The 27793-nt window shown below is 38.6% G+C and overlaps 1 protein-coding gene across 50 annotated transcripts in view; it reads right to left on the reverse strand.

The window, feature by feature from the left end:
• HDAC9 (histone deacetylase 9) overlaps positions 1 to 27793 on the reverse strand; it is a 452700-nt gene that overhangs the window by 158884 nt on the left and 266023 nt on the right. For 26 of the 50 annotated variants that reach the window (XR_015277469.1, XM_086854892.1, XM_086854888.1 and 23 more), the window contains one exon: positions 25632 to 25901. Coding sequence is in view for 49 of the 50 variants with exons in the window: in XM_086854892.1 (XP_086711018.1) it covers positions 25632 to 25901 (270 nt within the window). In the remaining variant the exon portion in view is untranslated. Of the gene's footprint in view, positions 1 to 23328; positions 25902 to 27793 lie in introns of those variants that run through there. The other 24 variants (XM_086855084.1, XM_086855068.1, XM_086855060.1 and 21 more) reach the window with 1 other exon arrangement.

Below are 27793 nucleotides of genomic sequence, written 5' to 3' on the forward strand. Positions count from 1 at the left end.
CACTCTTCCAATGACACAAGCCTTTGATACAACAAAGTCGGTTGGACAGAGAGCTCCAAGGTCAGGAAGGCACGTAAAGATTGGTGATTAGAGAAATACTATATCAGCAAAGTGTGGCAAGCTATTAAAAGAAACTGTAGCTTTTATGATTGTGCTGCTGGAGCTTCCCTAGGGCTATTTATATTAGATATTGAGTTAAGCATAACTTATTTAGTCTCAGCATTCCAGAAAACATTTTGATGTCAGCTACTGAAGGAAAGTAAACACAAGGAGGAGGAAACAGGGCTGATCCCAAACAGATAAAAATTTTGTAATTTAATTTTGTGAACCCATGCATGTTAGAGCATTAAGAAGGAGGAATTTTTAAAAGCTTGATTTGTCTTAAAGCATGGTTGATAGAGGTATTTAGTGGCTGTGCAGCTGGGGGAGGATGGGTGGAGAAACAGAGATGATTTATCACCTTGAGTACTTGCTACACCCTAACAAAGCATGAACGCAGTTTTCTGTAGGCATTTTCATCTAGAGCAGATTTCATGCACATGTGTGGTTCTCATCTAATGCTGTGGGCTTGTGTGTATGTTAAGCCAAACTATTTGCTTAGCTGGGCTGTTTGCCCAGTGGATGTCCTGATGGCTGGTGACAGGGATTTGCCTGCCCTGTAGCAAGCAATTAAGAGTCTCTGGGACTGTAATTTAGGAATTGCTCTATGAGTCTGGACTTCTGGTCACTAAGCAAAGAATCCAAAATCCCATCTAGGGGCTGGTAATGTCTGAACAGACATTATCTCTCAGCTCAGCAGCTCCAGTGCAGGAATCATGCATGATTATTTTGTAAGAATAAGTCAATAAATTCATCAGGGAGTTTTGCTCACGGGTTCTCTATTCTCTCAGAATAACACTATAGACCTGAGGAAATCACAGCTATGAATGTAGGTCAGGTGTGGTTTTCTTTGATTTGCCAGAAAGCACCGTTTTTTTTAACACTGAGAAAGTGGGAGTGCTGAAACCTCAAAGTCAAGTACAGCTCAACTCCCTTAACACAGGGGAGACACCTCAGCACCAGCTCCTTGCAGAGGATTTTTTTTCCCTGCCCTCTTGACTGTGTTTTGATTCTTAGATTTATTTTTTAAAGGTGCTTTAAAGGTATTTTGTTTTTAGGTGGGAGGTTAGCACTTACAGCTTTGTTTGCATTCCACAGGAAAAAAAAGTGTGAAGGAATATAGTAGAACTAGCATAATGTTACCAGTATCACTCAGTAGATGTTATCTGTCCAGAAATACTGTCCAAGAAACAATTTGTGCTTCCTAATACCTTGTTCTAAGCAGGTGTTCTAATGTCATGTAATTTTGGATTTAGGCAAGAAACCAGCCTTTTCATTTTCCCTTATCTGAGTAAAAGATATGGTTTATAAGTTTGTGAAGACCATACTTTCATGCTTTTCTTGATTAGCATACTTCCCATTCCATGACCACTTACTACTGATAAAGTTTTTCACTCAGATTGTGTAATTCTACACTTCTGTGTTTGAGTGAAAGAAAACTTCCTTCTCACCTTGCTATGTATTCTTTTTGTGCTAATGTTTTCACTGCAAAGAAATTATTCACTACCACAGAAATGTCCCAGCTCTGCAGGTTACATATTAATGACCAGTTCTCCCAGACAGAGGATCATATTCCATTTAGAGTGCAAATGTTATGTCTTATGTCTGCTGGTTACCAAAGATCACAGAGAGGACTTAGCAACTAAGGCTTTATTTGCATGCCCTCTGCCTAAAACAATACTAGTTAGTACAAAAACTTCCCACAGATATATTTTTTCTCTTAATTATTCAGCCTTACATACTAGTCCTAATTCCTGGCTTATTTAATAAGATGATGCTGGGCTATAATTCTCTCTCCCTTAACTTACCTTAAGTTACCACTTTATTGCACTTTTTGGCTGTCTTTAACAACAGCCTGTTTTTACTCAGGAGTATTTTGCATGTTGTGAAGATAGATTTTGAGCTTTTTGGGACCCATAGGTAAAAAGGGAAAAGGCTTGTGTTGTTGACTATTTAGTTGACAAAGATAATTCATGGCTCAAGGAAAAGGAAACAGAAATGTGTTTTACCCTAAAGCTAGACAGAAAACTAGTACACAAATTTAATAGAAGAATGTGTTTGCCTATGGCTGAAGGACCAGATGAGCCAAAACAGATTTATGGTGATAAGAACATAAATGCCTCACTGCATTAGGCCAGTTGATCATGGCCAATAATGTCTCAGACAATAGGAGATGCTATTTAGTGAGAGCACATGAGCATTGTTACTCTCTCTAGTTTATTCTCCTCATACCCTCCCAGCACACAGAATTTCTACAATGTAGATGTTAGAGGCACATCCCTCTCTCTTTCCTTTAAGATCTGCTTACAACCCTGTTGTCCATGAATTTGTCTAATCCTGTCTTGTACTGCTCAAATCTTCCATGACAACAAATTCCAGAATTCACTACTCATGGTACAAAATGAAAAAAGAATTTTAAAAAATTTTAAAAAACCCTTTAAAAAAATAAAAACCCCCAAACATTAATACCCCACCACACCAAAATCTTGCATGTTTTAAACTGATCTCCTCATAATTTCAGCAAAAGCTCCCAAATTTAATATTGCAGGATTTGCTGAGTAACAGTTTCTCATCCACTTTGCCTGCTGCCCTCCTGATGTTGTGAATGTCTTGGCATTCTGTAGCAGAGTTAGACATGTATACCCAGAAGAGTCTGTGCACTTTTGCAGCCTCTCATGGTGATAATGTGGCCCTGGTTCTCACTTGTACAAACTACCTTTCTGCTCAGCATTGTTGAAAATGGTCCTTTAATTGATGTTGGTGCTGCAGCTGGCTGGTAGATGACCTGCTCAGTGGAGAGAGGACACTGCCAGCTCCTGCCAGGCTCCCTCCTTGCCTCAGCATGCCCCAAATCTGCCACCTCTTCTCCAGGCCAAGGGAAGGCTGGCAACCAGACAGGGAAATCTTACTATTTTAGGTGATATTCCCTAGGGGAGCATTTGAGAAGTGCATTTGAGTTTTATTTAAATGCTTAAATGTTTCTGGTTTATACAGCCCTGGGTTTGCCTGTATAAAAGCCCCATATTTAATGCAAACTAACCTGTGAGTTTTCCAAATGGTTTCCTCTACACTTCTGTTTTTCAAACCCTTAATTTTGTTCTTCTCTCTCTCTCTCCTTCCCTATTCTCCCCATGGGGAGAGGATGATGTATCTTTGCACAAATCATTAGTGTGTACTTGCAAGCAGTATGCAGTAAAACTTTGACTATAATGCAGTTTAGTCAAGAAATAAGAGACAAAGCCTAAAGGCTGAGACCAGCACCAATGTTAGCAGTTTGATATTAAATATATTGCCATTTTCTAATATTTTCAACTAGGAAATAAATCTCCTTTCTGTTGAAAGATAGTTCTGCCTTTGAAGATAGAATAACGTTTACATAAATGTTAAGGTCCTCTTTAAAGTAGCTTTCATTATCTCCTATGTTCCCCCTTTCTCTGAAAGCTGAAGTGACTGATGTCAAGATCAAGAGAGTCAATCAGTGTAGATACACTCCAGGACCCAGATAGGATATAAATCACCCTTACTCCTAACCATGGTAGACACCTAACTGAAGGACAGAAGTTTACATACTCACCATCCTTGTGGGGGAGGCTAAATTTCCCAGCCACTTACCTCACAGGCACCCCTCATTCATTAACCAATTGGGGTGCTTAGTATCACTTATCAAATAGGCTAATCAAGGTTTGAGAGAAAACAGCTCTTGACCATTTCTTGCCCTTTGAGCACTCCAGGGCCACCTCCCGCCCCTAGACTTTTATCTAATTAAAGTTAAAGAGGGGAAAATTAATCCATGGAAGAAAATGAGATAACAGCCACCACAGCAGACCATCCCAGAGCCTGGTTTGGCTTTCATCTACTGCTACCTGACAATTAACTCTTCAGCAACACAGGAACCCTATTTCATGGGAACAGAATCCATCCCTTCACGCAGGGATGGGTGTTGTATTTTCATTTCTCACTGCTCCATGTTGCAGTTCCTCTACTTGTAATGGGTGCGGGTGAATTAAAAAGGTCATCCTTTACTTTCCCTCTCTCAAGCTTGACTTAGTGCTGTTTTCACTTGCAGAATACAAAAGTGAAAACTGTAATTTATTACAGTACCAGCAATTCAAGATGTTTTGCTTGGATCCTGTGCTTGCAATGGGTTACTAACATTCCAGCCTTTCTTGCTTTTGTTGGCTACAAGTTTATAACCCTCAATTTCATTCTCTAAATCTGTCTTTAAGAAGTCATTTCACAACACAGGGTTGTGGGGTTTTTTACCTTGGAAAAAGAATCTGGAGTGTCCCTTTTGCAGATTCACTGCCATTTTTGTGGTACTACTTGTGTTCCTCTCTGGTGTTCTTTTGTTTTAAATTCTTCTCTTTTAAACCACCTGATGGTAAACTTTCTGAATCCCAGAGGATCGCCCTTTACGATCACTCAAGTTTTTCAGCAGCTGAAACTTTGGCACTGTGAATATCAGAAATAAGTTGACTCTGGTAACACAGCAGTTGTTAGCTGCACTGTGAATGGAGAAACTGGTGTTTTATGGGGTACTTGGGAGTCCTGAGCTGTGGCCACGCAGCAGCGAGCTCTGCTCCCCCAGCTCCAGCAGCAGCACGTAGGGGTGCAGGAGCAGCTCCAACACATCTCCCTCGCTGGCATTTCAGGTTCTGGGGCACCAAGGGACAAACAGCAACAATGCTCAGCTTTCTTTCTAAAAATACTCTGATACTTTGAAGGCTGCAGTTATACTACTAGAATTTTAGCAGGAAGCATTGGATTATAAAGTTTGTGGGACAGGCACATATGGCCAAAATTAGAAGTGCTGAGGAAATCCCACTTAAATTCTAGCTGTCTCAGTATTGTAACTTGCACCTTGAGGCATTCAACGGTGGGCAAGTTAAAATAGCCCAAAGTTACCCTGTTTGGATTATTTTCGTAGACAATAAAAACCGTTTTAATTATCACATATCTGTTTTGATTTGGAATGGGTCACTGTACTGGGTTTTGTGGGGTTTTTTGTTTGTTTGTTTGTGTTTCTTTTTTTTGTAGTATTTTTTAAACCTTCGAGGACCATGTACATCTCTAGCACTATAGCAAGTAGTAGACATTAAATACCCTACAAGACTAACCTTAATATTGTCAGTACCCAGTCCTCAGCACTTCATAATGTGTATTCTGCAACATAGTTAATCGCTTGCAAATGGAAGCTGTAAAAGATAATAGGGTTCAAACCTTTTCATTTAAATCAAAAAGAAGCCCTACTCAAGCTTCCAAATTTCTTTCAAACTTCGGGAAAATTTTACTCCATATCAGTGTCTAAACTAATATCTGACCTTCCCTTTAGCTACCTGAACTAATCCATCAGGCTGACAATTTAGAACTATGACCCGCAGCTGTTTGGATATGGAAGGGACACTGGTCGGGCTTTAAAGGGGGATAAACGAGGCAGTGAAAATGAGATTCAGTAATCCTCCTGTATTTTAAGGTATTTTGCACAGGGTTGAAAGGAGCTGAGACTTTTTCTTGCTTCCCCCATGGCAGGCAGCAGCGGGGATGACACTGCCCGCTCAGTGATCCCATGGAGGCAGGTAGCAGAGGGTTGTTTGCCAAATTCCTCCTGCAGCTGCGGTGTCAGAGTGGGCAGTTCACCAGTCAAACTCAGATATCAATTAATACCAGCTGCTTTACTCTGCAGGGTGGACAGGACCAGCTAGGAACTGGAAAATCTGTAATAGGGAAATACATTAGAGAGAACAGTTCTGTACTGGCAGTGGGATAGGCTGCAAGCTGTAACAAATCTTTTCCATCCCTAGTTTCTACATATATAATTTATATAAGGCACTGAAAACTAAAATTATAGTGAACTTTGGTCACTATCCACAAGAGACAGATTTGATCCAGTGACCCAAAGGCGAAAGGTTCTGTATTCCATTAGCAACCCCCTGCAAATGCAGTCCCTCACCAAGGTTTTTATATCAATAACTAAATACCACTAACCTTTACAAGCTATGTGGACATTTGCAGTCTCCTGATTCTGAGTCATTTCCCATTCAAATGTAAATTGGAGTTTGTATTAAAGATAAAAATGGAATTTTCCCAACATTTTGTTGATAGATATTTAGGAATTCAGTTGTTTTAGAAGGAGGAGGGAAGAAGAGCAGGTTAGATCATGACTGTGTTCAGAGTGTCTAAGAGGCATTAACATTAGAGAACACATTAGGCACCACTCCTACACTATTTTTGCCACACTCCCCTGTGACTGATTGTGAGAGAAAATTCTTCTCTTCCCCCTTACTGGCAATTTTACATCTTCTACTCTATTGCCCACTGGAATGTCCCTTGGAATTCCAACTGGGGTCCAGAAGTTAAGAGTCATGATCTTGATACTAGTGAAATCTGTAAGCATGATAAAAGTATTTCCACACATATTATTTTGAATGTGTACAAAAATGAGTACAAAGAAAATATAGTGTTATTTAATTTCTATTAAATGTAAAAATGTGGAAATGACCAAAAATAAGTTACATAAAATAGCAGTTGGAGGTCAGTATTGATGTCAGAGGTGGTCTTGTTCTATTTTTTTTCCTCTTTTTTCCTTTACCTACAAGCCAAACACCACTAAGCCAGAAACCACCAACCAATACAGTCTCACAGTAACAAGATATTAATAGCCCATGGAAAAATCAACATATAATTTTATATTATGGTACTTACAACAGTCCCTGTATCTTTTTTATTTCTGACCTAACTGTAACATGAGAAAAGGCAGTGGAGTGACATGCAAAAAAACCTATGCTCATTTTAATTTATAATATATTCAAAATACTGTTGGTAATTTTTCATATTATATGTATTTTTAAGGAACTCTCACTTCATTCTTTTGTTTCAGAAGGATAGGTATTTTTCCTACAGATTTTAGTATTGTTGCTTCTTGTTTAAATGAATCTATAAACCTTTAATATGCAGAGAACTACATAATAATCCTCAGTCTATAAAGTACCTTTGGGATAGTGATGCAACTCCACCTATGGGCCTGCTGTCCCCACCATCAGTTATACAGGCTCCTCTCAAACATGAACTCTTTTGTTGTTGTTTTTGCATACTGAAGTAAACAAACAAATGTTTGTGTTAGATGCCAGAGAATGCGTTTGCATCACCTGCTTGGACCTCCAAGGAAGTGACCCCCACACTTACAGGCAAGTAGGTGTCTTCAAAATAGTGGCCTAAGCATTTTTGTGGTTTTACTTAAATTTACTTCACAGAGGTTCCTGTCTGCTGTGATGGTCAATGACCTAAACTGTGCTCAAGCACGCTTAATGCCTAAATTCTGCTTCTTCATATCTACACATGCTTTTTTTTGTTTGCTGCCACATCCTTTACCTTTGTCCCTTTATGCACACATTCTCTTCAGCATCAGTGATTTCAAATCACTTATTGCTGGAGTTCCTAATTCTTTTTCAATCTCCTAATCTTCATACGTGGGCCACAGATTTTTGTTTGTTTAAATTATGTTGATTAATCTCTTGATGTAAAAAATGCCAAATCCAGCAACAAGAACAGAATTTTCTGGTTAACTTGAAAAGACCTTAATCTGAATTTGCCTAGCCTGGTCTCCTTGTAGAGGTATGCAAACTGTTTAGCAAACTTTCAATCAGTGTCTCTCAGCCTTTGCCTCTTGGAAGGAATGACACTGGTTCAAAAGTGCAAAGCTCTTCCATGATTCAGGAGTGTTAAAATAGCAGAAAAAACATGAAGCAAAAGAGAAGGAATGGACACAGCTCCTCCTAAAACTCTCCCTCTAGCAATAAAAAGCAAGCTTGAAAGGAAGAATCCACTCAGCAGGCAGGATTTAGAGGATAAGACATTATACATATAACACCACTCTCACAGGCAAGCCAAGAGCTGCACTCAGCATGCAAAGGTAACACTTTAGGTCAAGGCAGAAATGTCAGAACTTTCCAAGAATTTTGGATAGTACCAGTGATACCATGGAGCCTGAGGTAATGTAAATGCCTACTGGGGCTGAATTTCAGGTTGCTCCTAGGACTCCATGGGTTTTAAGGATGCTTTGCTGCTGTTTGTATTCTGATTTTAAAATGAGATTAGACACTTGGGAAAACACTGTGTTAATCTGCTCCACAGTGATTCATGCTGGTCACCAGACTGAAGCGAAGTCCTGCTGAAAAGCTTTAAAACTAGGCAACAATATTGGAAGCAGAGCCAAACCAGCAGTGTTATTTCTAAGGCTGAGGGCTCCATTCCAAAACTACTGTCTCCTTTTCTCAAGCAGCTTAGTCTTCAAAAGAGGTCCATTTAATACTAAAAATTACCATGATTTGGGGGTCAATAAATCTATTTTTTTAAAGTGATAGACCACAAAGTGCCCCATGAATTGATCTACTTCATGTTGCCATGGAGTTTGTCATCTCCTTTTTTTTTTCCACATACCCAAGTACTTCATTCTGCTCTCCCCTTGAAACTTGGAGGATTTGGGTTTCTCCCTCTCCCAAGATAGTTATCATTGGCCAGTGCATCAAACAACTTGTCTACTGAACTCCAGCCACAGAAGAAATACAGCACCTACCAAACCAAAGGCGCCCTCTTCAAATCACAGTCTCTTTTGGCAGCCAGTTCCCCTCATACCATTATACCCAGAGCAAACTATAAATCTTTTGCCTTGGACACTACTGGCTACCTCAAGTGCATAAAACCAGCCATTACAACGATCTTAGTAAAATGAGCAACTGTTAGAAAGGGATTTGTGCTGTAGGTGTAACACATTTCACAGAAATACTTTCATATAGCTCTATCCTTTATTTTCCAACATTCAAAATCTTCTCTCTAGTAAGCTTGAAGCCATTTCTCTTCTGCATCTGCTGATGTTTTTTTCTGTTTCTGTACCTTTGCTTTTTTTGCCTTTCTTGATAATTTGTTGGTGTTGGTTTAGGGTTTTTTTCTTGGTTTTGTTTGTTTGTTTTTCCTGTGTGGTCTTTTACATTCCTTGTGAGCTAAGAAACATGCCTTACCATTGCAGGAAACATCACCACATAGTCCTATGTAGAGGAAGAACCTCACCATTGCTGTCTTAGGTAAAAAGCAGATTTGAAAATTAATATCCATTGAAAACAAAATCTCACTTAATTGTCATAGAACTTCATTTGATCCTGAATAGTGTTGTCTTCAGATTTTTTAAAAGGAATTCTTGATACTATTGAAGGTGTGGGGAAGTAGTAACTCCTAACAACTCCTCACAATAAACTGCCTGAATACTTACATGCAGAAGGGTACATTCTTTTTGTTCCCCTACTTATTGAAAATAAAACTGACTTCTGCTTCACTGGTACATGCTCAGTTTAAAACGTGTTTTTGACCTGCATTGCTCCAGACTTTGCATTAGATTTGAGAGTATGATAAAGTCTGTAACATGGTAGACTGCTGTAATCTGTTAGTATGGAAGCAGAAGTTTCAGCAAGGCAGTTAAGATGATAACCTGAATGCAGTGACTTTAGATAATGTGGCCAGAGTTTTGACAGCAGCTGTCAAAAGGCACAAAAGTGTCCTTGCAGACATGAAGGCAGCTCCACAACAAAGGTGTATTTGGCTGTTGGTCCTCGCCATCAGCATTTGCACTGCTCCAAAATGCTTGCTTCTACTGTCTCAGTCCCACATGAGAGTGAGAGAGGAGGGAGGACTTTATAAATACCTGGTTTCCAGGGCTATGCAAAGCTGCATGAGTTACTTTCCACTTTCTGAACCTGGCTCACTTCCATTTGATTACTCGCACACTTTGTACTTTGCTGCCTTTCTAGTTACTTGGGGCAAGGTATGTTTTTCCTGCTCCATGTCAGACCCAGCTAACACGAATTCCTTTGCTAAAGGGCAAGAATGAAACGTCATTAAATGATAATTTCTTTTCCACAAGCATAGCAGGTATAACCAAGCTGCTTTCCTCCTAAGCCTCCCTCCCAGCCCTGAGACAGGGAAGAGACTAACCCCACAGTACTGCATTTTCTTGGGTCACTATAACTTAAAACTCTTCTGTCAGAAGGAGAGAACAAAGGTGCCTTGAAACAATTTTTAAGCTCTCTCCCCTCAAAAGCAATGTTAAAATTCACACCATGTGCTTTTATAATCAGACTGAGCAGGAAACTTTTCCCTACTCACGCAGCATATGCATCAACAGGGTGTTTTTATTGCAGAAAGCACCAGATTCTGGTCTGAAGACAAACTGCTGTCTTGTATTGCCTGCTTTTGTATGCTCTAGCTAAACTTCCTGGAGCTCATGCTTAACCAAAAATATAGTGGAGAACTTTTTCCCTTCCTTAGCAGGCTTTGCTCAAACATGTTCACTCACAAATTTAAGAAACTGTAATAAATTGGTGAAAAAGAAGCAATTCACATAAATGTTCTGTCTAAATGAAATGTAAAAATGCCAGATTTGCACCAGGAAATCAAAGTCTGAAAAAGTAGTTACACTTGTTTAGATTAAATGCAAGACAGCATTTTAATAAACAAGCAAAACCTTTGGCTAACATCTTACTTCTCAGCCTTTCTCTTATTTTGTGTTTAAAATTAAGTATATTTTCACCTCAGATCCATAATCCCCAATAAATTAACCTGTCCAAATAGCACATGTACAGGATAAAACCATAGCTTTGATTTTGATTACTTTGCTTATGGTTGCAATTTAGGTAGCCTTGATTCCAGCCATTGTTGTTTCTCTGGACTTGAGCATGCTTCAGCTGTAGAGAAAATCTCAGTTCTTACATGGATCTAGTTAGGTTGTTGGCTGCAAACAGATAAACATACCTCTTTTTTGTTGACAAATTACTTAAAAACATAATTTTGCAAATATGGTGTTGTTTATGGTATATTGTTGCTCTTTTATAGGGAGCATGCACTTGCACTGTTTAAGCTGGAAGAAATTACTCGTGAGTGGGAGTGGTTTTATTTGTAAATTCAATTCTCAAACATTCAACAGAACTACAGGAAACATTGCATTAACTGAACTGTTGCATAGAGACAGCAAAACTGACACCATTAAGCCCATGGAACTTCTTGAAACCCCATAAATAAGCAATCTGACTTCTATCTCTCATGAAAGATACTTGATATAACATAAATAGCTTATTAGCAAAAATACCTTCCTCACTGATCCAGTGCTAGACAGACACTAAATAGACTTCACATGACACTAAAACATCATTATACTTTGCTGGCAGTTCTTTGCATTAAAACAGAAAAAATAATGCTAAAAAATGGGTTGTGGTTGAATTTGAAATGGAAATGGAGAAGAGCATCATTCCAAGGCAAGGAGTCTCACCTCCCCTGCTTCCAGGGCACCTTTAACAGGAGTACAGAAGTACATGGCTAATGTAAGAGATAAAGGAGATAAAGACGTAGCCAACCCACACTGCTACAGCAGTGGGAGATCAGGATTAAAATAGGTGAAAAATGAGGAAGATTTGTAACATTTCAAATTTAGATTATTAAACCAAAAATTAATTCTCACTTTTAATTTGACTATGGGTAGTGCATTGTTGCACTAACAGTTGATAAACTGATTTTGAAACAAGTTTTAGAATAGCCCTTTAAAATAATCTTTAAGTATATCAGACAACACATGTATTAGAGTTACAGGACATCTAGAGAAAATGGGTTATAAGTCATGGAAATTAATCTTAAGAAAGCAAGAGGCTCGTTGACACAGGCACAAATAAAAATGTATCTGAAGGTGCTATTACTCCACTTATATATCCTCATGCTCTCATGTATGCAATTTAGAAGCATAAGTGCAACCTTGTAGGATATGTTTTTCAAGTAGTCTGGAGCTTCTGGATTTCTGGAAATCAGACTTTTAAAAACATGGGATTCTTTCCACACATCCTTCTGGAAAGTTCATTCTTCCTAATTCCAAACCGCAGCAGCCGGTGCCTTGTGGATATGCATGACAGCGCTTCTCTGTCTCTCTCCTCCTCACACTTTGTCATTTTTGGACTTGAATAGAGCAGCATACTCTTGCCTGACTTCTCAGTGGGATATTTTTCACCCTGCCCAGTCTCTCCAGAATCACACTACTGAAGCCAATGCAGTATCTTTTTTTGGGAGGGGAGGAGATGGGGGATAAGGGGAATATTCTCCACAAACTCCAGTCTATTCAGTTTTTCTTGGACATCCTCTGGTTTCTTTTATGTAGAGCTGTCATCGACACTCACTAAGTTACAACACCCTAAAGACTCACAAAATGAGTTTGTTTTTTTCTATAAATGCAAAGACACATGAGCTGCTTGTGTACACCTTCATCCACACCCCTAAATATCTATGTATACCTCCACAAAATTCATCAAAATATATAGTAGTGAAGGCAATTCCTGTATAATGTTCTTTTTGAAGTTCTTTTGTCAAGAAGCATGTAAATATATGAACTGTTGCATGAGGAGACTGGAATGTATGCCCACACCTGTTAAGTAAGTGGGAAGTAGTGTCATCTAGTGGTTAGCTCAGAGCTAAAGGGGACAGAAGCTGTAATTCAGCACATAGTAAACAACATTTTTAATTCTTGCATTGTTGTACTGTGCACCTTAGAGGAAATAAGTGTTGCCTGTTATATTGCATTGATTCAGCTAGAAAACAGAGAAAAGTAAAGCCAGTTGGAGAAATATCAGAACTAATTAAACTGTTAAGATGGACATTTTCCTTTTATGCATCCCATGTCATCCCACCAGTATTTCTCTCTGATGATGCAGACTTCTTCAAAGCATATTCATAGGCCATCTACCCATCCTCATTCACATTATATAGTTCAAAAACTACTGTAGCAGGATGCTGGCACATTACCACATAAAGAAGTACATTAATTTGTTGCTGGAACATATTAATTGAACTTTATTCCATAGTTCCAAAAAAAATGAGTTGGCAAGTCTTTCTATATCTGGTATAGATATATATATATAGTAATACCTTATAAGATGGAATTTGTTTAAAAGATGATTCTTACTCTTTCTTCTTCTGACAATATGATTTTTAGAAATAGTATCCTCATACAGTCTTAAATACTTTTAGCATCACTTCTGGTTGCAGGAAAAGATAGAATATTTGCTTACAAGTAAAGGAAGTGGTTGTGTTAAGCATATACTTAAGGCTAAGTGAGAGATTAATTTCTCTGTAGATTTGTGTTTTATAATAGGAATGGAGTATTCTATCTACTCTTCAGTTTTTGTTAAAAGACTTAAAGGTGTCATTTGCTGATATTTCTTACATAAAAATAACAGTATAGTGTTGACATAAAAGCTAACTTATACCCAGCTGCAGCAGTACTGGTATAAGTATTTGCTATGGAATCTTAATTAGTTTCACCCATAACAGTTTCATCTACTGAGATGAAAGAAACAAAAATCTACTGGAACTGCTGAATGAAGGGCTAACCATATTAGAAAGGAGCAGTTATAAACAGGACTTTTCCAGCTGCCCTTGCTAATAGGCAATTCTAAAATAACAGTGATGTGTGTCTTAAGTTTCTGCTAACAAAGCTGATTTCTGACCAGAAGGCTAGAGTATTCTTTTTCATCTATTAAGCCCTGAAAGTGACAGTTCTTCTTCATATCCCTAATATTTCCTTTTCAGCTCACCAAGGCCAAAATGTCATCTTTTCTTGTAAAACAAAAAATCAAAGCCAAATGGTTAAAATGCAAAGTTTTGGTTAAACAAACAGTCAGTATTTCAGTGGTTTTATCTGCAGCCTGCAGAGCAACTAAACAAAGCCAAGATATTGTCCATCTCTTTGACAGACAAAGAGCCTCAGAGGTCCAGAATGACATGCCCGGGGCTGGCACGTGATTAGAGTAATTAAATTAAATAGCAGGAAACATGTTTTCCATATGCCATTGCCTGGCCACACACAAACTGTAACAGTAAATCTTTTATATTACATTGGTTCAGGGAAACGTATAACCATTCTAAAAATGCACGGTGCCCACAAAAATAAAGAGGATATAGTAGCATATTCAACAGGCTCCCCAGCTTTGGTCACTGGTCTTAAGTGCCAAAGTTCATTCCTTATTTATTTATTTATTACTAAAGGTACAGCTTAAAATGCCCTGAGCATGTGAATATTCCAGATATGTTACTGGATTTACAGTGGAGGATAGTGCTGATGCTCCAAATGAGGGGGGAAAGAATCCTCCCAGTAAAGTGAAGAGAAACATTTTGGTTATCTTCCACACTGAGATCCTAGCAAATTCCTGTCAGTCTTTTACAGGAGTTAGGCAAGCTGTACATACTCAAAGCATGTATTAAAAAGGAATTTTTGTTTCAGTTCTATTTTCCACAGCAGTATCAACTCAAATTTGTTTTCATGGCCAGTTGTTAGAAAAGCCAACATATTTATCCATGCCATAATATAGTCAGAAGAATTGCTAGTCAGTGGGATCATCTGTCATCCTTGAATTTACTTGTCACTACACTATTAAGATCAACTAGAACATTTGCTAATCTACTTCCGACTCATCTTTCAGTGGTTGACAATGCCAAATCAAATCTCTGGTATTTCTGTTGTATAATGACTTTTCACAATAGGGAAAAGGCTGCAAATCATTTTGGAAGAAGCTGTTAATTAATCAGGACACATTTAAATTTGGATTGTTAGGAGATGACATACATAACACTTCCCATAAATGAGAAAATCTGAAGACTGCAAAATGCTCTTAATATGAAGATTATTAAGAACTCAGAGAAAACCACTGCAGCACATGAAAAGATGTCCATTGAAGTAAATGAAAAATGTAACTTGCCCTTTTCTAAGAAACATGTATTGGATAATTTCATAAGCATTTAAGATATTCCATCTTCCTTTTATCTATCTCCTTGACCTAGAAAACTCAGAGATGAAACAATGGTAACTTCAGTGTTTGTGATTTCAGATCCACCACTGAGCAACAGCATTAAGTTTATTAATTGATTCTATTCAATTATATCAAAAGAAGAGCATCCAGCTGGAAAAATAAATGTCAATTTATTCTTGAAAAGTAGTGTAAAAGATTATAAAACTCTTGATATCTTGATTATATTGATACTCTTGGTTCAATCTTTAGCAGTTACGGTATTTCCCAAGTTACTAAAGCGTGATTCAAGATGTAGTAAGCATGGAGAATGAGAGTTTGAGACTTTTTTCTTCTATTCCTTTGAAAGCTTTCTTTAGTAACTAATCTCCATGGTTTGATCAGGAAAATTTGTGTTTAATGGTGAATCTAATTAAAGCAGACAATAATGACAGGACAGCAAAGACTAACAAGTCATTTTGGTTGTAGCTGAGAGAACTCTTTTTTTTTTTCTTTTTTAACCTTTCTTTAACTGTCTGAACTCTTCTATTCCCTGAAAGAATCAGTGCACTTCACCTTAAATAATTTTAGCCTGAACTTTCTATACAGTGGGTTAAACCTCTCAGTTAAAAGGCAAAGAAGTTAACCCCTTGTACCACGCTGTCACCACAAGGACAATGGAGAAAGTACTTTGTAGCAGGCAGAAATCTGGAGCCTCTGGCTGAAGTAATGTCATCATTCCCAGGAAAGAACAGTTCTCGAGCCAAGGAGGGCTCTCAAACCCAAATGTGACATGTTTCACTGCTGCTGCTTCACCTCCTTCTATCTCCCATCAGCATTCCTCACCATGGTATCCCATGCTGTATCCCAGAGCACTGCCCAAGAGAGGAGGACACCCCTGCATCTGCCCTCCTTGCTCCACAACAGATCTTTGGCCTCCAGCACCTTCCCTGCCAGGAGCCAACCCGCCAGGGCTTGGCTGAGCACATGTGAAGCAGTGGGAACCAAAGGCTCCCAGCCCTTCCAAAGATGTTCTTTTACATCTTCTGACTGTCAGAAATGGGACAAATCTGGAGAACTTGCCAGAGTTCTGGGCTGGTACAGCAGGGGACACCTACATAGATAGGCATGGGAGGGAGAAGGGGCTGGAGAAGCTTCTGGGTAGGAGTTAATCACTGAAGGGGAAAAACACTGTGGTAGCTTTGAGTATAATTGTTCTGATTTTGCAGTTCTGCCTTTCACCTTTTGGTGCTTTTCCAGCATTACCCCTCTTAGGGACACAAGTTTTGTGCTGTGAGGACCCTCCATCCCTGTGAACCATCTGACTCAGTGGCATAGAGGAGATAAGGCCTGTAGAGAGAACTTGGTAGCATTTCTTTGCTCTTATAATGCTATCCTGTACTTAGACCTATGGATGCTAACTATGAGCAAAAGCAGGGAGCACAGTGCATGTGGAACAGCAGGCCACACAACTTTCTCAGTCTTGCCTGAGAAAGTGGCCTGGGAAATCATAAGGAGGAAATAAAACAATCCTCAGAGATAGAAAACAGCCTTGCAGGTGCTGTTTGTCTGTTCCTTGTTTTCTTGCAAGAGAAGGTCGAGGGGTGGTGAACCCCACTGACCAATGATGGTGATGTGTTAGTTTACTAACCAATAAGAGTTTTACTTTTCTGTACTTTCACGTATCGGTCTATAAAAGATATGAGGTAATAAACCTTTCTCTCCTGTTCAACTCACATGAAAGTCTGTGTCATTCTTCTCACCATTCCCAATAGAGCAACATAGACCTATGACAGCACATGAAGTCCAGTCCAGTGGCTTCTGGCAACATTAAAGAAACTCAGTTTTGCCTTTGGTGATGCCCTTGGTGAGCTACTCAGACCAAAGGGCTTGGACAGTTTCATTTTTTCTGTTTTTTCTTATTCCAAAGTACTGCTGTAAGCCTGGAGGTCTTCCTCCAGCAGAGCACTTCTCAGGAGCTGTGCAACACAGGGACTGAGCACAGCACCAGTAATGACTGCCAGTTGTTCACTGCTGATGCCACAGCACTGTAACAGAGATCTGTGCCTGAGGAGTGAGTCTGGCTTCTAATAGGAGTCAAGTTGTGAGACTATTTTCCAGCTTCTCCTTTTGCACAGAATACCTCTGCTGTGCTATCAGCTGCATGGCCTAACATCTCCTTGCTTTGTTAGGCCCAAATTCTTTGTTCAATGGATGACCTTTTTAACACAGAACAGCAAAACACATATATATAGGTCCTTCTTGACATCAATTTCTGTTTCATTTATAGAATTCTGCAGGTTTAATGCACCTGATGTCAGTGGAATCATATCTCTGCTTTCCAAATTGTCAAATCCTCTTCCAGTTATAAACTCCTAACCAGAAAAGTCTTGAAATGACTTAGCATATGTATTAAAGCAGAAGAAGGAAAAAAATAGGAAATGTCAGAGCTTCATGAATAAGAAGTTGCTATGCATGAAATATTAAGCACCCAGTCTTATGATTTCCTGAAGTACTTGCTGAAGTAATCATGCTGTAGACACAGCAGAGCTGATCCTAGTAAGACAACTTAATATCTTGGTAAAGATCCTGATCCTGGTAAAGAACTTCAAAACTTTTTCTTATCTAATGTACCTAACCCACTCGAAGTACCTGTCTATAAGTTCGTATTCAGCCTTTTGGGATGACTCTAAATGTGCAGTTGGCCACATCAGTGAGACAGAGAACTGAACATTCACTTCCATCACTGACCAGCCAAGTTTTCTTTCAAACTTCAGTGATCCACTCACTTGTGGCCTCTAGGATTTGGTACTGATGACCAAAATTATGAAGGAAACTGTGTTGTGGAACTGTTTCTCAGTTGTGACCACCTGCATCTCACCTTTACAACAGCAACTTCACAAATGCTGTGCTCCTGTGGGACTGACATCCCACCAGGCTGAACCCACTGCCTCCTCTCTGACCCACTGCATTCCATGCCAAACAATTTTGCAACCTGAAAGCATTTTGAAAGCCACTAATAGAAGAACTTGAAAATTAAAATGACTTAATGGGCTTTGAGTAATTTCTGTCATTAAAAGATGGAGAGAAAGGGCCAAAGACGTGAAAGAAAGGATTACTTCATTTACAGGAGGGTCCAAGCTACTATAACAGTGATTTATAATGCTATCTAACTTGAAAGCAGTCAATGGACTTGGGAAAATGAGCAGCCTGCCTGGTTAGTGCATTTTCCATCAACACAGGTAAGTAACAGTTCCCATGCTAATTCTTAGCCTCTTGCTGTGGGAACAGCTCTTGCTTCTGTTCCTTTTTTTTTTTTTTGCTGGTCCTGAGCTGTCTGTATTTCTGTTCTCAGAGCCTGCCTGAGAAAGGATGGAGGTTGTTATGAAAAAAAAAAAATAAAAAAAATCACTCACACAGCACAAAGGGTAATGCTGTGCATATCTTAACTGAACAATTAGCATCCTTACTGAGACCCAAATACCTGCAGAGAAGGCCAGTTCAGAGCTATGGATGTCAGGTGTCCCTGGACTGGAGGCTCCTGTATTCAGTTCTCCCATTTTCATTTCTGTCAGAAATGGCAGAAGATTTGAAGCTCTCTGTATAAAGTCAGTAGCTTCAGAAAACTGAAATATATGCAGAAACTTATGGGAAGACAAAAGACCTCAACAGATTTAGGCAGATGGTGAAAGCCAAGATGTTCTAGAAAGTAAGGAAGATGCCAAAAGATGTGCTGTTAGGTTTGGGTGCCTTTGATACCCTAAGACAAGGTGTTAAAATGGCTGAGAAATGAGGGAAACCAGTCACCACCTGTCCCTGTGTGCAGTCTAGTAGTTGAGTGATGGAATTATGGTCTCTGATGTGTAGTAACTCTACAGCTTCTATTTTCAGTACACCAAGATCTAGGAGAACAAGCCTTAGAAGAAGCTGGTCTCAGTAGTTGTCCCTCTGTACACAGCAGGAGAGCATTTCCCAACAGTATTTCTGCCCTGTGCTCCTTCTGGGTCTGTGCAGTAACCGGGATCTGCTTTAAAAATCTGCAGGCTGCCACCTGAAAACTATCACGCTGCTCTTATTGATGGGAGCAAAAGGAAAAGACTAAGGAGTATGAGACTGAATCCTCCATGCTGTACTAGCTGCTTTACAGAGAACCTGAGCAAAGCCTTCTTAAGCCCTTGATGCTGCTGCATTGCTGCAATCTCATAGCTGTAATTTTCACAAGCCCCTTGGCTGAGGAAATACAGGCAGTAGGAACAGAAACACCTCCTTGGTCTCCTGGGGATCCAAGGGTCACAGGCCAGAACGTGAGAGGAGACAGATTATGCACTGCTTTCTGCATTAGAGCACCTATGTCTCCAAGGCATTTGGGCTGAGCTGCACTTCCAGGACATTAAACAAGGTAGCTTTATGAAGATTTAGCCAGCAATATACTTAGGAGTGCATCAACTCGCTCTTGTATTTTAAAGGAGGGAGAAAAATGAAAACTTGTGCCTGTGCACATATGAATGTCTAACATTAAGAAAGACATTCAGAGGTCAAACAGATTTCATTCCAAAATGAAGCATTTAAAAAAGCAACTTTCCAAGAACACATAATCCTCTTCAATGACAATATTAATGAAACTGTACTGTAGGATACAGGAAATGATAGATTGCCCAAAGTTATGAAAGTAGTATCATCTAACTGTCAAAATGTGCAGTGATAATTACTGGGATATGGACTTGGATTTTGATTCATGCTAGTTATGTAGCCCTGATTAAGGAATTTTGCCTAGTGTTGCCCCAGTGGCCTCCCAACATTCTGCTTTCTCTGACAAATGGGAGCAATAAGAAAAGTACCAAGGTGCTATATTCTAAGCATTTTAAAGAGGAAAAGAAGCATAAAATCTCCTGGATAAAAATTGAGCAGTGCCAACATTAGTCCACAAGGGTATCAATAAAATGAAATTAAATAATTTTGTTATATTGTAATGCTACATGGTCAGGTAGACAATTCCGTTACTTACTTTTATGATAAAATAAGTGTAATTGCCTTCTGTAACTGGAAGTTTACAATAGGAGACAAAAATAATTAATAATTAATAATAATAAATATTGACAATTATTACAGTTAATAGATTTGAGGCGTTCTTTTAAAAAAAGGATAATTTTCCCATCCAACTGGGGATAGGAAAGTATAGTTACTTGGGAAAGAATAATTACTTGTAATTATTCATATTACTATGCACTTTTACATAGAATTAGCATACAAAAAAAAAAAAAAAATCATTCTTCCAGTAACACAGTTTTTAAAGACCACAGTTAGAAACTTGATAGAAATAAACAGACCCTTAAGAATAAGGCTGAGAACAAGCAGGCAAAATATTCAGAGGCTTCCCCTGCATGTAGATGAACAAAAAATTTTGACAAAATAAATCCAGCTACGCAGCATTCCACCTCCTTGCTCCATCTACACTATGTTTGATCCCAGAAATCATAGAGCCAGCTTGTGTTGCATAGGAGTTATATTGGGACTGTGCAGTCACAGACTTGAGGAAGGGCAGGAAGGTGCAAGGTTAGTGTCTCTTACTGGCTGCAAAGTTAAAGGAAACAGCTAAGGCAGCCTACAAAAAAAGAGATGAATTGAGCTAAGACTGCAGTGGCAATCTAATTTAGGAGGGAGGAGGGGGGAGGGAAGGTTTATTTATAAGTCTGACATTGTTCAAAACTTTCATTTCCATTTATTCTTCCCTTCACAGCACTTCTCAAGGCCAAACATGCTGTAACCATCCTGGAAGGATCAAGTGTACAGAGGGATACTTTTAACATCCTATGCTCCAAACCACCTCCCTCATATTTCAGGCCTAACAACAGTCAACATGGTTTCTTCAAGACAACTATGGAAAGTAAAGTGAAAGAAATGCAACAAAGACTCCTTACAAAACATCTTATTTAGTTAATTAAGGCATTGGATCACTTACTTGTAAGTATCTGGTCTGTCAAAACAACTCTAGTGACTAAGGCCCCCATTATCACAGCAAATCACATTGCTGAATGATTTCAGGCTACTGAAGGGACTCCTTTCAACTCTCAGCTGCTGCTTAAGTAATCCTTGGGTGGCTGAAGCAGATGTGTGTGCCCACAGGTAGCCAGGGAAGCTGTCCTGTACAGGCTAGATGAGCTATGGGGCCACAATCAAAACAAGCAGGAGTGTGACACTCAAACTCAGCAAATGGGGACTAGAAACTGGGGCATGCCTAAAGGATGCACCTTCCCAGTCCAGAGTGTGTGTGTGTGTGAGTGAGAGCATAGCTGAGGAACCCAGATTTTCCACTGGCTGTGCAGCTTCAACTGAGCCTAATTTTTACCTTTAAATCTTAATCCAAATTAGACTGAATTAGCAGATAGAAAAAGAACTCAAAAAAATCAGCCATAAAACAAATGCAAGGCACAAAGCCTATCAAGTAGAGCAGTAAAATTCCACAAAAATAATTTGTATTATTACTCTAGCCCAGAGAAGATAATTTCATCCAGGATGCTCTTCTTCTGTTTGCCTAAGCAGTAATTCAGCAGATGGTGTTCTAAACTATATTCTTCCACCGAGAAATGAGGTACAGAAGCTCCATTACCACCCAGATGATGGGAACAGCATAAGGAAATCAGAAACTAAACAAATAAATGAAAATCAAACAAACATTTCTTAAGTGGATAAGTAGGACATGCTGCTAGCAGGACAGAATAAAATAAGGAAATTAACTGGACTTAGCTAATTTTGACTGCAAATTGTGAAGTGTTCGTAAGAGGGAGAAATAAGTAAACATTTTTAGATTGCTGCTTGGGACTAAAGTTTATAGATTTTTACCTCAGAATTCCAGTGAAGATAAAAACAGGGTACAGTTGGCTTAAGTAACATGGAATAAGTCTTAGTGATCTTGATGATAATGAAGATGGAATGAAGATTGTGCACAAATGAGTGGTGGTGGTGTCTGAAGTGCTTGTGTTTCACTGAACCATTCAGCTTTTAATTCTATTTTGTTAATGCCAGAAGATGACAAAAAGGCTAATGTTACACTATCTACATTCCAGTAATGTGTGTCTGAGTATGTAAATTATGATGGATTTTCTTTCATTTATTAGTAATTATTTCTAAATTGTAAGCTATCAGCTATATAGGCTTTATTTTTTTGGACAACAGGACAGAATAAACACATACTGTTAAAAACAAAAGAGATGTACATCATCCTGGGAAGAAAATAAGGCATTGGAATTGTATTGTACTATGATTATTTTCTTCATGATGGGTGCTTTGGGGCATGGTAAATAATTTAGAAAAAAATCTAAGTGCAGTCTGCAACACAGGAATGTTGTAAATTGAAAATATTTATGGCTGCCCTTCTAATTCTAATATAGGTATTTAAACAAAAGGGCACTAAATAACATTATTAATGTTATGAAATAATTATTTACCTAAAGACACACAATTCTACATACACTATAAACAATAAGGCAAGCAGTATAATGTTATACTGTTAATGCTTGCTTTAAGCTTTCCTTAGCTATAATTTGACCTTTTATCTATTTTTGGGGGGTGTATTACTGATGAAAAATTATGCTGCTGCTATAGCAGAAAAAAAAATTGATTTACATTACTATTTATTCTTACATACTTGTGCTGTTGAAACATAGATTTTATTTTAGTTAAAGTTACACCAGAATCAAAGCTGCATAGAGCATTTGGAAATGAAATGAGCAATCATAAGAACTACAGTACAATAGTTTTTTGAACTCTTTTGGTAGTAATAATTCATGTACTGTAGCAATAGGGATTGTTATGCAGTACAAACTCTCTCTGTAGATCCTAAGCAAAGTTCAGGAACTGTCACAATGTTATTTAACATCTTCAGGGAAGTTCTCTATATTGGGACTTCACTGTCTCACGCAATTGCGTTAAAGTCTGCCAAGTTCATGGATTCCCTCTCTCCCAGCATATTTACAGGTGGACTTGAATTTTGCAAAGGTCTTGATGAATACCAAAGTGGTCAGTACCAGCACATTTTCAGATAAGGAGTCTAGGCAAGTTTTAGAAATGTCATGTAAATGATTACAGTTCATTGGAATTTTGCAAAATTAGAAGCTGAGGAATTGGTATTCACTTTTACCTTTCTTAGATGGGATGATCACATGTTCAGGACAGATGCCATGATGGGATAATGAGCATGCATCAATAATATTCCACATTCACTAAAACTTATAATGGCTGATGTGAGATAAAACAAGAGACCAAAAGGAAAGACTTTGTGTAATTATTGTAAGAATAGTGTAATAAAAACACTTGCTCCTGGAAGTTTAAATTGTTTGAACAATGTGTAGCAAACATATTTGATTGTACAAAGCAAAACCACCACTAAGTTACCAAATTTACACAAAGTCAAATATCTGGAAGGGGATCTTTTAAAAAAAAACTTTATTTGAGAAAGGAAGAGACTTATATCAGAAGGCAAAAAAAGGGAACATACAAACAGAATATATTTACAACACAAAACAAGATCACCTCTAAGGGTGTAAATTATAATAAATACAGTAGATTTAAAATGTAAGAGACAATCAGTTAGAAATGTGGTTGTTTAAACCCAGTTTTCCTTTTCACTGGTTCCAGGTAGATTCTCTTTTTTTAATTTTATCCAAATTTGAAAGATTCTGAAATTAAAGTACACTAATGTATTGGGGTTTCTCACCTGAATGACATTATAAAAATATCTTTTGTCTTCTGTTCATACACGTCTTTGGAGTGATATTGTACAAAACTCTTCTCAATTGCAAATTTCTCCCCAAATGTATTTTAAAAGATGCACTATCCCTTTTTGATGAAGCTGAAGTTAGATTTCAAAGAAAATTAAAAATATACAAAATGGAAAACACATATAATTTCATTTTTATAGCCTTCACTTTTTGAATGTAAATATTATTTTTTTCACCCAGGATGGAGAAAGATTTCTGTTCAAATATGAAGCACACATAAAAATCACCTGTGTTTTTCTTAAATAAATCTTTTTCTACCTATTGAGGCCTTTTATGTTAACAGCAACTATTTAGTCATTTCTTTGGAGACCTTCTAGGAAAAAGGATAATGTATCTTTAGAAGTTGCAACATTTTAGAAGAGATTGAATAGTATTAGAACATAATGTAAACAACACATGCTAATAACATATTTTAGAACAATTTCTACATTTGGCAAAACAACTATCTCTTTTGAAACCGGATACTGCACCTTAAAATACCTCAGCTTTAGAAATATAAATATTTTTAATAGAAAAAAAAGCCTGACAAGAAGTCCAGGTCAGTTTGGGATTATCCATATTAAAGGGGATCTTAATACAATGAATCTTTAACTAGCTTAACAAAAGTAAACCTATAAAACAAGGTAAACATATCAAAAGGGAATATGAAGGAAATGTTTCACTGGAAAGCTTCCTTAACAATTTCCCTACTCGCTTTGTTATTTTCTTTGACAATAAATCAATTCATAGAGTGCCTTTAAAAACAGAGGGAGTGCTGCCCCGTCCCCCCTGCCCCGCATTCCTCAGCACATGAATCACTTGGGCTTCCTGTTTCCATAAGGCATTTCCTGCCCCCCCTCCCAAAATCACTTTTCTGCAGGAGAACAGCAGGGACCTGACAAAGTATGGGCTTAAATAAACAGGGCCTTGCACTGCACCCAGCCTTGCTCTGCCGGCTGTGAGGGATGGAGTGGGATGCAGCCCGCGGGCTGCGCACACCACTGCGCCTTGCAACTCCGCCTGAAGCTCCCAGACAAGCTGAACCTGCCTTTTGTCAAGGTGGCATTTGATGCACAGTTGTTATTTTAGGATTTGCCCATGAGACTCCACAGTAAAGGTTATGAGATATTGTACAATTAGTCTTCATTTAAAAAAAAACAACCAAACAAACAAGTGATTGGATATCAGATGATGATGATAACATCTCTGTGTTTTTCGCGCAATGTCCTAATAACTGACTGGAACCTAATGCTGCATTCTGCATCTCACCAGTACTTGCATCTGCTGCATTTAAGGATGTCTCTGCGGACATTATCATCAAATAAGACAGAATGAAAAATTAACTAAGCAGTGCAAAAAAGAAAACAATGCAATTTTAAAACAGTGCCTTGCCTCGCCTCTTTATATCCACCTTGTACTTTTCTCTAAATTAAACTTTATACACCAGCCTGAGACCACCAAGATAGCAGTCAGTACCTGTCTACTGGGAAAAAGAATACCCTAACATAAACAGTGTTCAAGACTACAGTATGATACAATATATACAGATAGCTGAAAGCAGAAGTCAGAGGATTCAAAATCAGAAGAACGTTTCATCAATCAGGTCTGGAAACTAATTCCATCAATTGCTGATTTCAACAGACTAGGTGATACGAGGTCTCTTTCACTAGGACTAAGCGATGTAAGGTAATTCTGGGCTAATACAACATCTATCAGCTATTACTCAAAGATTTAAGTAGAATAATTGTTTGCAACAGATATTTTCTCAATTAGTGGCCATAAGGATGAGCTTCACTATGTTTTCAAGTGTACATACAACACTTCTGAATTTGTTAAATTCTTTGAACAGTAAATCAGGATTTGCTAGCTCAGTGAATCAAAACACAATTGCTTATCAGAGCCTAGAAAACGCATGTGATGTTCAGATAATAACCTTAATTACAAATCCTGGAGCTAAATCTTTGCCTATTACCTGTTGCATAAAAGCAGCTTGCTCCCCAGATTCCATTTGCTGGGTTTGAACATCCTCATCACTGTCCAGTGGCTCCTCTTTGACTTTCACAGCCCCCACCTGCTGTCCTATTCTGTCATCCACACCAGCACCGCTGCTCTCAGCCCTAACGCTGGCACCGTCGGCGGGAGCTCGCTCTTCCTGCATCGAGTGATCTCCATGAAGCTCTTCTTCAGCTTCCTCCAGGTGACTGCCAGGCTGCTTGAGCTGCTCAATGGACTTAGAGAGCATCTGGAAAGAGAAGAGGGGAACAAGTACTGACTCCTTTCACTGATGCCAAAACACCAAGTACTAGATCTGCACGGATGAAATTAAAGTGTCCACAGCTAACCCATGTAGCCATGGTACAAGTAAATACTGTTTTGTAACATCTAAGTCAAATATCCTGAGAGGGTAAAACACCTTTTACCTTTACTCTTAAATAATTTCCTCTTCCTATCTGTCCCCCCAGCCATCAACCATGTCTTTCAAAATGAGTTTTAGATAGTGTTATATACTCAATTACTGAATACATGAATGCTTTCATGATGTCTGTTTTTGCCACAAACCGTGGACCATCCAGTTCCATTCAGCTTGCTGATGCATACAGAAAAATGCCAGGTTGTCATGTAAATGGTCATCAGGAAGCTACAGCAGGATTTAGGAAATCCCATGAAGTCAACAAGGAGAGCTGAAAGATCAATTTGTAAGTTCCAGTTGATGCTCTGATGCATATACCTCACATCATTGGAGAAAAAAATTCCTCAGAAGAAGCCTGTCTGGCTATTGTCACAGCAAACCTTCATTTTTGAGGTGCAATGGGAGTTTAATGGCTTACTAAAAAGAAACAAGTAAAAAATTCCTCTTTGTTACTGTAGTAACTGGCAAATCACAACGTGAGTATGCTGCAGGCTGCAGGTGGCATGCCCTAAGCTGAGCAATCCTTACTACTTCAACAAATGTGGAGAGTCTCCTTTCATCACACAGCACCTGAAAGATTTCTCAGATCAAACCTATAAATTTTTTCCAGTTGTTTCTCTGGGAATGACACAGACCAAGAAGGTACTAAAGCTAACTACACATAATCAGCTCAGGTACACTCCTTTCACTTATTATTATCATTATCATTATTATTATTGTTACTGTAAATTAGTTAAGCATTTGTGGGAAGCCTTTCCCATTCCTCAAGCAGGAAGAGAAAGGCAGGTAAAGCTGCATGGCTGGCTGCAAGTGAGCAAATACAAGCTGAAACATCTGTGTGACAGATAATCATATAAACTACAAGAATCACTGAGGCTGATCCATCTGTAAACCATTCCCTGTGCCAGTTCCTTGACACCAGGTGGGTTTTTCTGCAGAGGAAGCCAAGAGAAAATGAGTGCATGCCCACAGCAAAGTTAAGACACATATTTAGCTCATTACTGCTCTCCTTTCTTTCATGCTTTTTCACTTTTATGTCAGGCTCTTTCTTCTTTACACTGCTGTATGGGTACAGATCTGCTGCTGGGCTTTCTGAGGCAACACATGATGGATTGCAGTATAGAATCTATACATGGATCACCTTCAGACACTTCTTGCATACAATCAGTGAAGGGAACAAGCACACATAAGGGGGCTGCAGAGACTCAGAGTGGAATTTGTGCACATTTCAATTTGCAGTGTTCCTGTTTTGGAGCCTCCTCCCATGCTGTGGAGCTCAGCAGGTGATTTGCTCCAGATTTCAGCAACAGAAGGAGATAAGCAAATTAAATTTTCTAAAACTCTGTGAAATGAAAGTCTTTATATATTTACTCAACAAAGTTTAAAAAGTGCATTTATATTACCATCTTTACTACAAAATTTTATTAAAACATCCTTTCCACTGTGATTTTAACTAGGCCTCAGGCAAAGGGCTATGAGGCACTACAGTCATGCCTTCTCATATGATGCAGCATGATCAAATTGCATGGATGGAATGGGGGGGACATGACCCAAACCCTGAAAATCTCTTGTACTGCTCAGACTGCTTAGCCACAGCTGATTGCTTTCTCGGTATCACCACAACACTTCCATATTTGTTGAAGTTTTTTTTTTAAAAGACAGCTTGGCCCCATCCTAGTCCTGTAATTATACTAGTAGCATTACTGGACAGTTCTCCCAGGTCA

This window comes from Cyanistes caeruleus, chromosome 1 (assembly GCF_971803275.1).
Source record: "Cyanistes caeruleus chromosome 1, bCyaCae1.hap1.1, whole genome shotgun sequence".
Taxonomy (NCBI): domain Eukaryota; kingdom Metazoa; phylum Chordata; class Aves; order Passeriformes; family Paridae; genus Cyanistes; species Cyanistes caeruleus.